A 14,427-nucleotide genomic window follows, 5' to 3' on the forward strand; every position below is an offset into this window, starting at 1 on the left:
TGATGGTTTCCTTTGCTGTGCAAAAACTTTTTAGTTTGATATAGTCCCGTTTGTTTATTTTTTCTTTTGTTTTTCTTGCCCTAGGATATATATCAGAAAAAAATAATACTGAAAGCAATGTCAGAGGGTTTGGTGCCTATGTTTTCTTGTAGGAGTTTTATGGTTTCAGGTCTTACATTTAAGTCTTTAATCCACTGTGAGTTTCTCTTTGTATATGGTATAAGGAGGTGGTCCAGTTTCATTTTTTTCCTTGTATCTATGCAGTTTTCCCAACACCATTTATTGAATAGGTAGTCTTTACCCCATTGTATATTCTTGCACCCTTTGTCATAGATTAAATGACCATTTAGGCATAGGTTTATTTCTGGGCTCCCTATTCTGTTCCATTGATCTATGTGTCTATTTTTATGCTGGTACCATGCTGTTTCAATTACTATAGCCTTGTAGTATTGTTTGATATCAGGTAGCATGTTACTTCTAACTTCATTCTTCTTTCTCAAGATTGTCGTGGCTATTCGGGGTCTTTTATGGTTCCATATAAATTTTAGGATTATTTATTCCAAATTCAGTGAAAAATGCCATTGATATTTTGATATGGTTTCTATTGAATCTGTATATTGCTTTGAGTAGTGTGGATATTTTAACGATGTTAATTCTTCCTATCCATGAACACTATATATGTTTCCATTTATTTGTATCTTCTTTAATTTCTTTCTTCAATGACTTATAATTTGCCAAGTACAGATCTTGTACTTCCTTAGTTAAATTTATTCCTAGGTATTTTGTTTTCGATGCAATTGTAAATGGGATTGTTTTCTTAATTTCTATTTCTGATAGTTTATTATGATATATAGAAATGCAACCAATTTCTGAATATTAATTTTGTATCCCACTACTTCACTGAATTCATTTATCAGTTCTAACCATTTTTAGTGGAATCTTTAGGATTCTGTAGATATAGAATCATATCATCTTCAGATAATGACAGTTTTACTTCTTTTCTAATTTGGATGTCTTTTATTTCTTTTTCTTGTCTGATTGCTGTAGCTAGGACTTCCAGTACCATGTTGAATAAAAGTGGTGAAAGTGGACATCCTTGTCTTAAAAGCACAACTTTTCTGGGTAAAATATTTTTGGTTAGCATTGATTTCTTTCAGCACTTTGAATGTATTATTTCATTATCTCCTGGCCTGTACGGTCTCTGCTGAGAAATCCTGTGATAGCCTTATGGAGTTTCCCTTGTATGAGAGGTTTTTTTCTTCTTTTACTGTTTTTAAAATTCTCTCTTTGTCTTTGATTTTAGACAGTTTTATTATTATGTGTCTTGGAGAAGATAATTTTTTATTAAAATACCTTCATGAACTTATATACCAACTTTCTCCCCAGCATTGGGGAATTCTCAGCCATTATTTTTATAAATAAATATTCTACCCCTTTTTTCTTCTCTTTTCCTTCTCTTCTCCTTCTGGGATTCCAATGATACATACATTATTTCTCTTGTCGGTGTCCTGTAAGTCTCATACACTTATTCAAGTCTTCTTTAAAGCTACTATTGAATTTTTCAGTTCAATCACTTTATTCTTCAGCTCCAAAATTTCTATTTGGTTCTTTTAAATGTTTTCTATCTCTTTGTTAAACTTCTTATTTTGCTCTTGTAGTTTTCCTGATATCATTAAATTGTTTTATATGTGTTCTCATAGCTCTCTGAGTTATTTTGATTTTTGTTTAGTCAGGTAGTTTCTCGTTCTTCATTTCTTTGGGGCCAGTGACTGTAGGTTTACTGTATTCTTTTGATAGAGTTATGTTTCCCTGATTCTTCATAATCTTACATAGGTGTATTCACATTTGAAGAAGCAGTCACCTCTGCCAGTGACTGTAGGTTTACTGTATTCTTTTGATAGAGTTATGTTTCCCTGATTCTTCATAATCTTACATAGGTGTATTCACATTCGAAGAAGCAGTCACCTCTGCCAAAATTTGTGGACTGATTTTAGTAAGGGAAGAGTTTCACCTGCATGTGGGGTATGCTGAAGTACACTGTGATTCTAGGTCTAGTGGTACAGAGCACCAATTGTGAGTTTGTGTGGCACCGGGTCTGGCAGGGAATGGGGTGGGCATGATGCCTCTTCAGCTCAGACCATGAGAGTCTACGGCATTGACAACTGTGTGGGCCTTGACAGGCACTGCAGGGGATCTACACTGGCTGCAAGGGCTGTTGGGGTCTTCACCGACACGTCTAGGTCCAGCAGCTAGGGACCAAGGCAAGTAGCAGCGGTGGCCACAGACAGTGGTGTGCATATACTCAGCTGCAGGTGGCAGTAGCAGTTGGCTACAGGAGCTGTTTGCAGACACACACGTAGTGGTGGGGGCCAGAGTAGGCAGCAAGAGTCCAGAGCAACTATGGGCTCACTGGCAGCTGCAGAGGCCCTGATTATAAGTATACTATCCCATGGCTGCACAGGGGGAACACTCTCCACCAGGCATGCACACTGCCGTGGAGGCCTGTGATGGGAGTCAGGTCAGTTACATGGAGGTACACAGCTGGAGGGGCTAGCTCCAAACTCATGTACAACACTAGAGGTCAGCCGGGGCAGTGTGCCTGTGCTGGCATCTTGCACTTGAGCAGCTACAGAGACCTGAGCTGGCTACTGGTGTATTTCCTGACCTCTAGCAGGGACAGGGAATAGAGAGAGGGGAGGGACTCAAGTAGCTCATGTCAGCAAACATGAATACTCATGAGTGAAAAGCTGGTGAAATCTTCAGGGGATATACTGCTGCCGTAGTTAAACTTGCTGTTGGCTTCCAGGAAGTGGCAAAATCTGCTGGGTTTGTCCACTGAGAAATTCTCTGTGAACTGCAATCACTCCCACTGAGTGGCTGCTACCAGAAGCCCCTGCTTTTCTTCCCTGTTCCTAGCTAGCTTTATATACTTCAGCTTTGCTGGCCTGGGTGGAGTGAAACTGAAGTGAGACCTTCATTTAGTGCCTCAAAAGACTAGAGAAGCTGGTTGCTCATCCTCTTTTCCTTTTCTGGTGAAGAGAACTCTTTATAGCTGGGAGGTTCCCTCTTGGAGCTGAACAATGCCAATTTGGGGGATGGGATAATACAGGCAAAATGAAGTTGTCTTCCTTCTCTTCTTGTGCTAGATTATTTTCAGATTCTTTGTTCTACTATGTTGCTAACACCTAAGTGGATTCTAGAGCTCTTCCAGAGCTGTTTTTGTTCATTGATAGCTGCCTAAGCATTGATCTTTGTGAAAGGATGGGGAAACTGTTGCCATTTTGGTCCCCTGTGCCTTCAAAAATATTTCCTTTACACTTTTTTCTTTTTTAATTTAATCTTTTAGTTGTTTCCAATTACCAATAAAAATGTCTTCATTGTAAAGGAAAATCAGCATAATTTGGAAATGTATAATATAAACAGAGAACATTCTCCAAATCCAGTCTCTTTTAGGCACATGTTTGTATGCTTGGAATTATAGAACACGTATAATTTTATATGCTGCTTTTTTAGGTTTATTAAATCAAACATTTTAAACATTTTAAAGACCAGGTTGCCACATGGTCTTTAAAACCAGTATTTTAATGACTGCATAATAGTCCACTGAGTTTTCTATCATTTATTCATGTTTGTCTTTTTTATTGTTCCTAATGTTTTTACTATTGTAATTAACATTACAATGGTCAGTTTTAGGCACATTGTTCTTTCTCATAATTTTGGATTATATCCTTAAAATAAAGGATCAAGTGAAAATACTGAATTCAAGACCCTAAATATAAACATCTACTTTCTTTCCAGAGTCCTAACATGTGAATGTTATGTTGTAACATATACAATGTGAGTGTCATTATAACAAGAAGAGTCTTTCACTTAGGTAAAAATTGATTTCACAGAACCAGACCTAAGGTTCCATGGTTTATGGCCACCAGATAAGACAAAAAACATGGAAAAACTAGTGAAAAATTAAGATAATAAGAAACTAAAACTAATTAAGATTTTAAGGAACTAAATTTAAAAACTAATTATTTTAGTTTCTCTTGAAAAGTGAGCAACTAATTAATTAGGTGTCCCAGAGCAAGGCTTTAAGTTTTAAGCACAGGACAGTGCTTCCCTCCTTGTTCCTGGCCAGGTGTTTTAGCTTAAAATACAAGAACCTTCTAATATAGGTAAATTTTTGGATATGAGGTTTGTGGTGTTTATCAGCAAAGGTTTAAATTATGATATTTTTGAAAGTTAGCTCTTTTACCTAATAGACTTGATTAATGACACACTTCTTTTCTTCTTCAGAAAACAGCATTTCATAGAAGCCAGACACTGGGCTACAGGAACGGCTATGCGATTGCTCGACGTCCAACAGTTGGGATAGGCGGGGACCGACTCCCAGTCAACCAGCTGTCCCAGGCTGACCTGGATGAGTTGGCCAGTAAGACACCAATTCTAACTTATGGCCAACCGAGGCAAGCCCCACCTGCAGATTTTATTCCTGCGCACGTAGCTTTTGACAAAAAGGTATCATCTGGGATTTTAGGGTATCTGTTGAATCAAATTTCTGAGAGCCAACAGTTTCTAGAAAACTCAACAATAAACCCCAGGTTTTCCAGAGTGCTTTGAGAAGAAAATTATTCAAATGCCTTAACCTTTAGTCATAGACAGCTGAATTTAGGATTGAAAGAGCCTTTCTTTAGTCAAGAAGCCAGTTACAGAAAATAATTCCCCATAGACTTCATTGAAATATTTTCCAAATATAGTCAAAGAAATTTGGATGAATTCTGAATTCTTCAGTTCATATTGCTTTGTTTTCCTCTCTGTGTTTTCTATTTTTTAAAAAGTTTTATGTTCTGTAATGATGACAAATCCTTAATCTTTACGAAAAGCAAAATGTCATCATGACAACTCCATCTTTTGTCAGTTTTTTCCAGGCTGTCTCTATAAGCTTTTGTTTTTCAGGGAACATTTCAGGTTTGACATAACATAACCAGAGGGAGCATAACATATTTGTTTGTGTCTTATTTACCCTTATGCTTTTGTAACGTGAGTTACCTTATTTCCATCTGTTGACATTTTTACATCATCCTTGATTTTCCTTGTCAGCGAGCCTCTTCTTTTCACTAAGCAGAAGCAGTCCGCATCCTGGCCATATAGCAGAATCACTGGTGGGACTTTTAACCCTTTTCCCATTTGCCCCGAGATAACTCGCAAATTACAGTCCTAACTGTACCTTTAAAGTTTGCCATGAAATATTTCACTTTTATTATTATTTTCGCATTGCTATAGTATATCGATAGTCTTTGGAAACAAATGACATCATTCTATTTATAGTATTCTGTTTTTAGTAGTTTGATTGCAGAAAATGTCAAGTCCTAGAAAATGTAGCATTCCTACGTGAGCTACACTTTTTTTGTCTAAACAGGAATAAGAAACTTAGATGCTTCCTCGGTCCTCATCGATTCTGATTTCCAGATGATTTTTATATATAGCTAGGTCTAGAACTACTGACCAATTTTTATAAGCTAGGTTTCCTAATTTACTCCTAGCCTATTTTTCACCTTTTTATTTTATTATTTTTGTTAAATTTTATACCATTTGTATCCAACTAGTCAACTTTTATTGAGTTCCTATTGAAGCTAGAGGCTTGAAGATACAGAACAGTCTGGTGGTGGAACTATACCATTTACATCAATAATCACTAGTTAAACATTTTTTTTTAATGCATCAGCCACTGTGTTTCAATCACACAAGATTTATTTTCCTTATTTTCTTGAAATTATAGCACTGTCTGCCCATTACAGGATCTTCTTTGCACCCTTAAAACCTCATTTAAGGTTAATTACTTCATAAAGACCCTATCTCCTAATATAGTCACATTGAGGGTTAGGATTTCAATATATGAATGGGGCAAAGGTAGGGTAGCAGTCCATGTGGCCTCTATCACAACTGCTGACAACTCTGCTCTTACAATAGGAAAACAGCCATTAGCAAATAAGCATTATTTACATAATTATTTGTGGATACTGAAGTTTGAATTTCATTTAATTTTCATGTGTAGTGAAATTTTATTCTTTTGATTTTTTTAACCATTTAAATATGTAAAAAAAATTCTTAGCTTGTATATGAAAACAGATGAAAGGGGTAGATTTGTCCCATGGATCATAGTTTGGCAACCTTTGAGAAGACAGAAGTGATGAATATTCAAATCTCCCTGAGTGATTCTCTTTATAGGAGAGTACTTGATATTTTTTTAGATGAGAAACTAATAAAATGCCATATCTCCTTCCCTTATGTATTATAGGTGCTGAAATTTGATGCCTATTTCCAAGAAGATGTTCCTATGTCAACTGAGGAACATTATAGAATCCGGCAAGTGAATATTTACTACTACCTAGAAGATGACAGCATGTCTGTTATAGAGCCCGTTGTGGAAAACTCTGGGATCCCTCAAGGCAAGTTGATCAAACGCCAACGGCTAGCCAAGAATGACCAGGGAGACCATTACCATTGGAAAGACTTAAATCGAGGAATAAACATCACAATTTATGGCAAAACTTTCCGCATCGTTGAATGTGACCGATTCACACAGGTATAGTATATAGTTTTGGAAGTTTTGGTGTCCATGGCATCATTCTAATTTATGGATGGATACATTTTATTTATTAGGGTAAGAGGAAGACAGATAATCTGTGCTGTATGGATTATTATATAGATGAATTTGGTATGTGTGTATGTGCTGATATGTGCCAACACTATGTAGTGATATCATTTTTGTCACAGTGATATTGATACATATCCATTCAAATAAAATTAAACTCTCATCATAGCTTAACCATTTGATAAGAAACCAGTTCACATGCTGATTCAAATAGAGAGTATGGGAAGTAGCACCCTCGATAGGATGGAAATATGAAAGAGGCATCGACAATTTATCTGAAGTTTGAATTTACAAAAATAGTACTACCTCTGTTAGCAGATATAAGCCTAAAATTTTTTGTAAATTTATATTTTTTCTGTAAATCATACTTGCTATATTCTAAGGAAACTTACTATCTAAAGAATTCCTGAAACAAAACCATTTTTAAAGGAAAACGCTTTTTTATATTGACAAAAATCCTCTATTTCCTCTATTTCATAAATATGGATTTTTGACAACTTACAATTGAGTGAGACCAACCTTTCTTTAGCACAAAATGTAGTTAATAGGCAATCAGTTCCAAATTTGTCTTAGTTAAAAGATGTTTTAGAAGCAAAGATAGTTTCTGAATTATTTTATGCCTTTAATCTCATATTATCTAATGCCGGATGTGATTAATTTTTACTGTGCATTAAGCTCCTATGAATTCACTCATTTATTTTTTAATTTAGTAATTTATTTAGCAAATACTTATTGAGTGCCTGCTATGTGTCAGACGTTGTTCAAAGTATAAAGCATTGCCTTTATGGAGGCTGTTACTCTCTGGTTGGAGGAGACAAACAATAAGCAACAAATATATATATATATCAGATGCTGATAAGAGCTGTAGAAGAAACTAAAGCAGAGTAAAGGGCATGGGAGTTGGAGGGGATTGCTATATATAAAGGCTGGTCAGAGAAGGCCTCATATATAAGATAGCACATGAACAGAGACCTCAAGGAAGTAAAGAAAGAAGACATGGCATCTGTGCTATTCCAAAGCAATAGAGAAAAATAATACAGAAGGTTGAGGTGCTAGACCATTTTTGAGATACTGTCCCATTCAAAATATTTTGATCTCTCATTATTTAGGTTTTTTAGGTCCTTTTTTTTTTTTTTTTAATCATAGATGGTTTCAAAATTGTACCAACAATGAGAAATTAGAAAATGTTACAAAAAGTTAAGATATTAAAATTCTTTTACAGTTGTATCTTTATGGACAATTTGCACATTTGCAGGTTGACCCTGTAGCACCTGATCTAAGCCAGTTACACTCAATTCTCTTTACTCATGTTATATTCTGTAAAGTTGCCATAAACAATTAGCAAGTACTGAACCGTTGCTCCTAGGAGAAATACAGGGCTAGGTTCCTACAAGCCTCTGTTTACAACCTTTTCTTCAACTGGTCAGTACATACCCTTGTTTTATGTGTGTTTCCACTTCAAGATGCCATCTTTAAAATATATTGGTGATTCATTAACACTGAACTCATGGCCACAGCATGTTACTTATGCCTGAATGAAGCTTATCTAACGCATGTATTTTCTCTTTAAGGGATATCACACCTGCCTTTTAAAAAAAATTGTAGTAAAATATTCATAACATAAAACTTACCATTTTAACAATTTTTATATGTACAGTATAGTGGCATTAAGTACATATTACAGCCTTCTTGCATTTAGAACACAAGTCAGCACTTCAGCACTAAGGTTGGAACCATTTTAAATAGCAAAATCACCAACGAAAAGCACAAAAGTAAAAACAAAATAGCAGTATATAAACCACAAAAAGGATGCTTTTTTAGTATGAAAGCTGAAATATAGCAGAATGTGACCTTGTTCAACCTCAGTGGGAGATGTGCACATTAGGTAACTCAAATTTCTATTACTTCATGCACAAGTGTGAAGGACCACAAAAGCACCATAAATATTGACTTAGGGATTACAAATAAATTTTAGCAAATAGGTGAATTTACAAATACAGAATAACGAGGATCAATTGTATTTTAATGACTGATAATAGACTAGAGCTGTATATTTTGGACACCGATGATTAGATTGAATTATGTTTTAAATAATTGATCTGTTAGGTTAGAAGTCGGCTTCTAAAACAGTTTAAAATTTATGCATATCTTATCTAATTTGATGGTTTTTATTAGGGCTGGACCTGTGAGTGGATAAGGAAGAGATAGCTGTCTTTATGGTGTAATTTGAACAACCATTTTTCTTTAAATATATCACCACCACCTCCATCCCTTCTTACCCTTCCTCATTACTTCAAATAAATGTTTTGTCCTATAGACAGAATGAACTGAACATATTAAAAATAATAATAATAAAGCTCTAGAAATTGGAAATCTAGAATTTATCTTCACTAAAGTTTTACTGCTAGTAAAGCAGATGTGAATCCTACCCCACAAATGCAGATGTGCAGAAAACATTCTTTTAAAAAAATAACTTAAAACCTATTTGAGCCCCAATCCAACTGGGCTGGTGTTTCCATTTATCCTCAGCTTTGCCAGAGATTCCAAGCCCTAAGAATAAGGAAGCACTCCAGCTCTAAAGGAGTCATATGAACAGGGTCCATAGGTTGTCCAATGACCAAGGGCACCTCCCTAATGCTTTGGTGCTAGGTAAGACCCTGGGACTCCAAATGCCTGAAACTGAATGTTCCTGACTGGCTGCATATGCTCAGAGCACCCTAAAGCACATGTGGTGTCTTGTTCTTCTGAGAACCCACCAACCTATGTCCTGTTTCCAGCCTGAGAGAATTTCCTCCTTTCTCTCTTTTTGCCCTCAGAAATTCTCTTCTCTTCCTTCTTTCTGAGACACTAGAATAATCCCTTCAAAGAGTTTAGACTTTAAGAGACAGGAAGAACAGTCAATCTGGGGAAGCTTCTACATTCCCGCCCAAATCCCTAAGGTAAGGTTAACAAAGGTCCTGGTTATCTATTGAAAGCAACAGAAAGGAGTAAAACATTCACTAAATACCTCATTCAATAATCCTCCTACACTATTACACCATCTCAAGGGAAAGGAGAATTTTATTGTTCGTCATTATCTCCAGCTCAGTAGTTTAAATACATGTTAAGGTCATAATATTTTTATATGAAAAGGAAACCAAAGACCGCCTATAAAACTTTAAATACTAAGATTACAAGCTAGTTAGCAGTAGAGGTAATATTAGAACCCAAATATTTTGGCCCTGAGTTCTGTATATTTTCTATTGAATCCTCCAAAAGCAAACCACACAATCCACCCCCTGCCCAGCCCCGCCCCCCACACACAAAAAAACAGATTTCAGGTTAATTTTCAGTTCCAGAATGTAAACAGATATCATGAAATTGTTCTTTTCTCATTATCAGAAAAGGCATAGTTCATTTTGGTCCTTTTAAGGAGAAACAATGTCAAGTTGTATTAAAAGATACAATGACTCTGAAAATCATATATTTATTCATAATTAGCAAAATAAAATTTATGATCATGTCAAGTTCAAATGCTTTCCTTAACTTTTTCTGTGACATTTAAACAGTTGATTTGTCTTTCCCGCTTTGCTAAAATATCTTCTGGTCTAAAATAACCAGTGAGTATGCTTTCTTTTTTTGTGGGTGACACTTAATCATATACTTATTTTAAGTGAGTTGGAAAGTTGGGAATTTGATTTCAGCTTAACTTTGTCATTGGGCAGCTTGCCCCTGTAACCTGATATGAATTATATATTATTTAAAACTATTGTTAGGTTTCAGATGTGTGTATGTAAGCAATGCTAGGACTTAACTCTGTGATTGGTCACCTAACTAAATTTCATTGATCTGAATTTGTATTTAGAACTTTTCATATTGCCTATCATTTTTATAATATAGAACAAATAAGGTAATTATCTATTATAATCTGCATTATAGAGTTGGATCAACTGCTAAGACATGTTCATGCTGCAAACTAATGGTTAACCTAGGCAGTGGCATCAAAGTTATTATACTTATTTTTACTCCATCAGTTAGTATTACTTTAAAAAGCTTCAAGAAAGATGAACATTATTTATTTTGAACTATTTAGGAATTTTTGGAAAGTCAAGGAATTGAACTAAATCCACCTGAGAAGATGGCTCTCGACCCTTACACTGAACTGCGGAAACAGCCTCTTCGTAAGTATGTCACCCCATCGGACTTTGATCAACTCAAGCAGTTTCTCACCTTTGACAAACAAGTAAGTGACCCAGGCACCTGGGTAGGTTTACTGGTTTCCAAATGTGGCAGTGTTTTTTAGCAAGTTATTTTGATAGATGTGTGTTTTGAAAAATTACATCTATAATGTAGCCATTTGGATACAGTGCTCTTTTTCTTTTCATCTAGAGTTAGAGGTATAGGAATGCCTAACTTGTATATTAGAGATCCAAAGAAGATTGTGGAATTAAGTCTTGTGAGTTGCTCCAAACTTTTAAATCTCGAAGGAATTCCTCAGCTAACATCTGCTTCCCACTTTACTTTTCCAACCTATTGCTTCTTTACCAAATATGAGTTAATCTTATAGAATCCTTTGGGAAAACTTAAATGAATTATTGGGAAATTTCAAAGCTATTCCTTATATATAGGTTTCTAATGTTAAAATAATGATTTAACAGAAATTCCATTGTAGATGCTTCCTTGTTAAATTTTATATTAATGTATGAGTGCAGAATGTTTTGGGTATTTTCCAACTCTGTCCCAGCCTTCTTGTCCTCCCCACTTGTGGGCTGGTATATAGAAACAGATTTCAGTCTTCTCTTTTGTGTACTAAAGGGAAAAGGAAAAGAGAGATCACCCTTAATGCTTCTTTGCTGTTTTTTCTCTCACACATGTAATTACTTTTCAGAAAATTTTACCTAGCTCTATCATGGTCTTTTAAGGACATTCTTTATATCAATCATATTTCCGTTATTTTGTATTTAAAGATTGTGTTGTTGATATGTTACTAGAAGATGTGTTGATGGAACTAAAAAAAAAAAGGACTGCTTAATAAAGGAAAATTCTTTTCAAACTAATTATGTATAAACCATTCATATGTACCTTTATTAATTCATATAAACCACAGTATAAATAGTGGTCCCCAACCTTTTGGCGTCAAGAACCTGTGCTCCTATGTGAATCTAATGCCTGATTATCTGAGGTAGAGCTGAGGCAGTGATGCTGGGGAGCAGGTGCAAGTGCAGATCCAACAGGCTTCCTAGCCTGTTGTTCACCTCCTGCTCTGCGGCCTACTCCTAATAGTACCCTTCCGAGGCCCAGGGGTTGGAAACCCGTGGTATAAAAGATCCATTGCTCTTTTAACTCAGCTTCTCTTTCACTGACTAATATTTTGGATCAAAGTGAATTCTTTTGCAGCATAAACTTGTAAGTGTATTATTTAATATTTTCCAGTTGTTGTCATCTGGTACATAATTTAAGATGTTTTTGTATCTTGGTGAATATTTCTTTTTTTTTTTAACCATCTGAGATTGCTTCATAGCTTCTCTAGCTAATCTTTTCATTATTGTCTGATATATAAATTCCAGAATAGCTAAGTTAAACTCTCTACTTGTAGAGCTCTTATTTAAGTCACTACTTTGGATTTTTTAAAGGTTCTACGATTCTATGCAATCTGGGATGATACAGACAGCATGTTTGGTGAATGTCGGAACTACATCATTCATTACTATCTTATGGATGATACAGTAGACATTCGAGAGGTCCATGAACGGAATGATGGGCGAGATCCCTTCCCACTCTTGATGAACCGCCAGCGCATGCCCAAGGTTTTGGTGGAGAATGCAAGTATGTTTGATTTGGTTTATCTTCTGATAATTAGGACCTTTTTTAGATCTCAAAGACATTTCTTAATCAGTGTTGTCATTGCCCTTTACACTTTGGAGGTTCTTGCCATGGTCTCATAGGTGCTCAAAAAATGGCTTTCCCATAATTCCCTCCTTTACTTGCCCCTTTTCCATATTTGCCTCTGAAATGGTCGGGTGGAGATGACTGATACTGAAATCAAAGAAACAAAACCAAAATGGCAGTAGGAGATTCATTAAAGTGTGGAAGAGAAAGGCTTCTGAACTGAAGCAACTTAAGATCAGATTTTTAGTGCATTTCTAAAACAAGCTTGTTTTTATTCAAAGTTGTAGCTTACCATTTTCCTATGTGCTTTCCTGACTTTGCTTCTCACTTCAAATACTTCCTAAATAGACGTTTCTATGTGGGATAATTTAAGATTAGAATAGGAATGTCTATGACTCATAGAGGTGGAGCTCTGTTGTGTCAACACTTACTCTTTCTTTGTTAGTGTAAAATAACCTAGTGGAGTGGAAAGTGAGAAGGCAACAAAGTACAGCTGATACTTGCCATCCATCAATATTTCTCTGGGGTAAATAGGCTTACTTTAGTTATTGACTTGGTAGTTTAAGAATTTTCTCTTACAAAAATGTCATCTTGGCTGAATGTAATGACATCTCTTGTGGTCGAATGGCTGACAGAATTTTGTAAAACTTATATTGATTTTTTTCCCCTTTATTCTGTTTTTTTGGAGCTAGGAGAAAAGAAATTCCAGGTATTGAACAAAAGATTTGTCTTAGAGCTTATAAACAAATTGAGATTAGAGATTATAAACAAAGTGGCAGTCTGAAGGCTAAATTTAGCCTACCCACATATATTTTTTGGCCTGCAAAGTGTTTTTAAAAATGCAGTGTTATTTAGGGGAAAGGAGTTGGAGATTTCCATCACTGGGAGAGTGGATAAACAAAATGCGGTGAAGGTATAGCTTGGTAAATATGTAGTAGTTAGAAGCAATAAACAAAATGTACAAGAAAGCAAATGGGTGCATCCTGAAAACATAATTATGTGTAGAAAAAAAGACGTAAAATGGGATGTATAATGCAGTAACATTTACATAAAATAAAATATTTTGCAAGCAATATACATAATGCACGTACAATAAAAAAAGCTGTGCATTGGAATGGCTTCATGTGAGGCAGAGGAAAATGAGATAGCAGAAAAGACAAAAAGGGAGTAAAAATTGTGTAATCATTTTAAAATTAAGAGAGTTAACATTAAAAATCTTTTTTTGAAAAACTAGAATAATTGCTTGTATTTTTAGATAGCAACAACTGTCTGTATCTGCCCTATTTCAACATAATCTGGTCGCTGCCTACCACATTCTTATATTTAGCCTCCTGTAGACCCCCCTTAGAGTTTTGAGACATTGGGACTAATATACTAATCGTGGCCTTTCATATTGCTTAAATGAGCCTGAAATTCCTGCCATTTAGAGCTAACAAACATTAGATTTATAGTAGATTAAGAGAAAAAATGGGAATGTATTTAGGGTAGAATGAAAAAAAGTGTCACGAAAACTGAATGCCTTGAAATCTCAGGTTCCATGTTTGTCTCTGCCTTATCAATGAGGTCTACATCTAAAATTTTCAATATGTATTCATCCTCTTCTACAACTTCTCCAGTTTTAACAAAAGTTTTATCAGTAACATAGAGAGGTATATATAGGGTCCTTTTAAGAGGAAGGAAACTTATCTTTCTGTGAAAGTGATTGTTAGTCATGTAGTAGCAGGACAGAAAAAAGCAAAGCTCCTATCAGAGATGTAATTCCTTTAACTGGAATAGCAGTGTTAAAGAGGTGGTGTTTAATTGATTCTCAAATGCATTTATCCAATGGATGATTTTTACTGAATTTAATTAAACGAGAGTTAAATATGTTATGAGAACTATTTCGTGTTCTAAGTGCTGTGGAGTATAAAATG

At 35.3% G+C, this 14,427-nt stretch overlaps 1 protein-coding gene across 5 annotated transcripts in view; it reads left to right on the top strand.

The window, feature by feature from the left end:
• Nucleotides 1-14,427, top strand: part of EFHC1 (EF-hand domain containing 1) — a 57,261-nt gene that overhangs the window by 5,657 nt on the left and 37,177 nt on the right. For 2 of the 5 annotated variants that reach the window (XM_011379072.2, XM_023522651.1), the window contains exons 2-5: nucleotides 4,288-4,509; nucleotides 6,290-6,577; nucleotides 10,719-10,868; nucleotides 12,259-12,451. In XM_011379072.2, coding sequence (XP_011377374.1) covers nucleotides 4,288-4,509; nucleotides 6,290-6,577; nucleotides 10,719-10,868; nucleotides 12,259-12,451 — 853 coding nt within the window. Of the gene's footprint in view, nucleotides 1-4,287; nucleotides 4,510-6,287; nucleotides 6,578-10,718; nucleotides 10,869-12,258; nucleotides 12,452-14,427 lie in introns of all 5 variants that reach the window. The other 3 variants (XM_023522653.1, XM_023522652.1, XM_023522654.1) reach the window with 2 other exon arrangements.

The sequence above is a fragment of the Pteropus vampyrus genome, unplaced genomic scaffold, assembly GCF_000151845.1.
Source record: "Pteropus vampyrus isolate Shadow unplaced genomic scaffold, Pvam_2.0 Scaffold353, whole genome shotgun sequence".
Taxonomy (NCBI): Eukaryota; Metazoa; Chordata; class Mammalia; order Chiroptera; family Pteropodidae; genus Pteropus; species Pteropus vampyrus.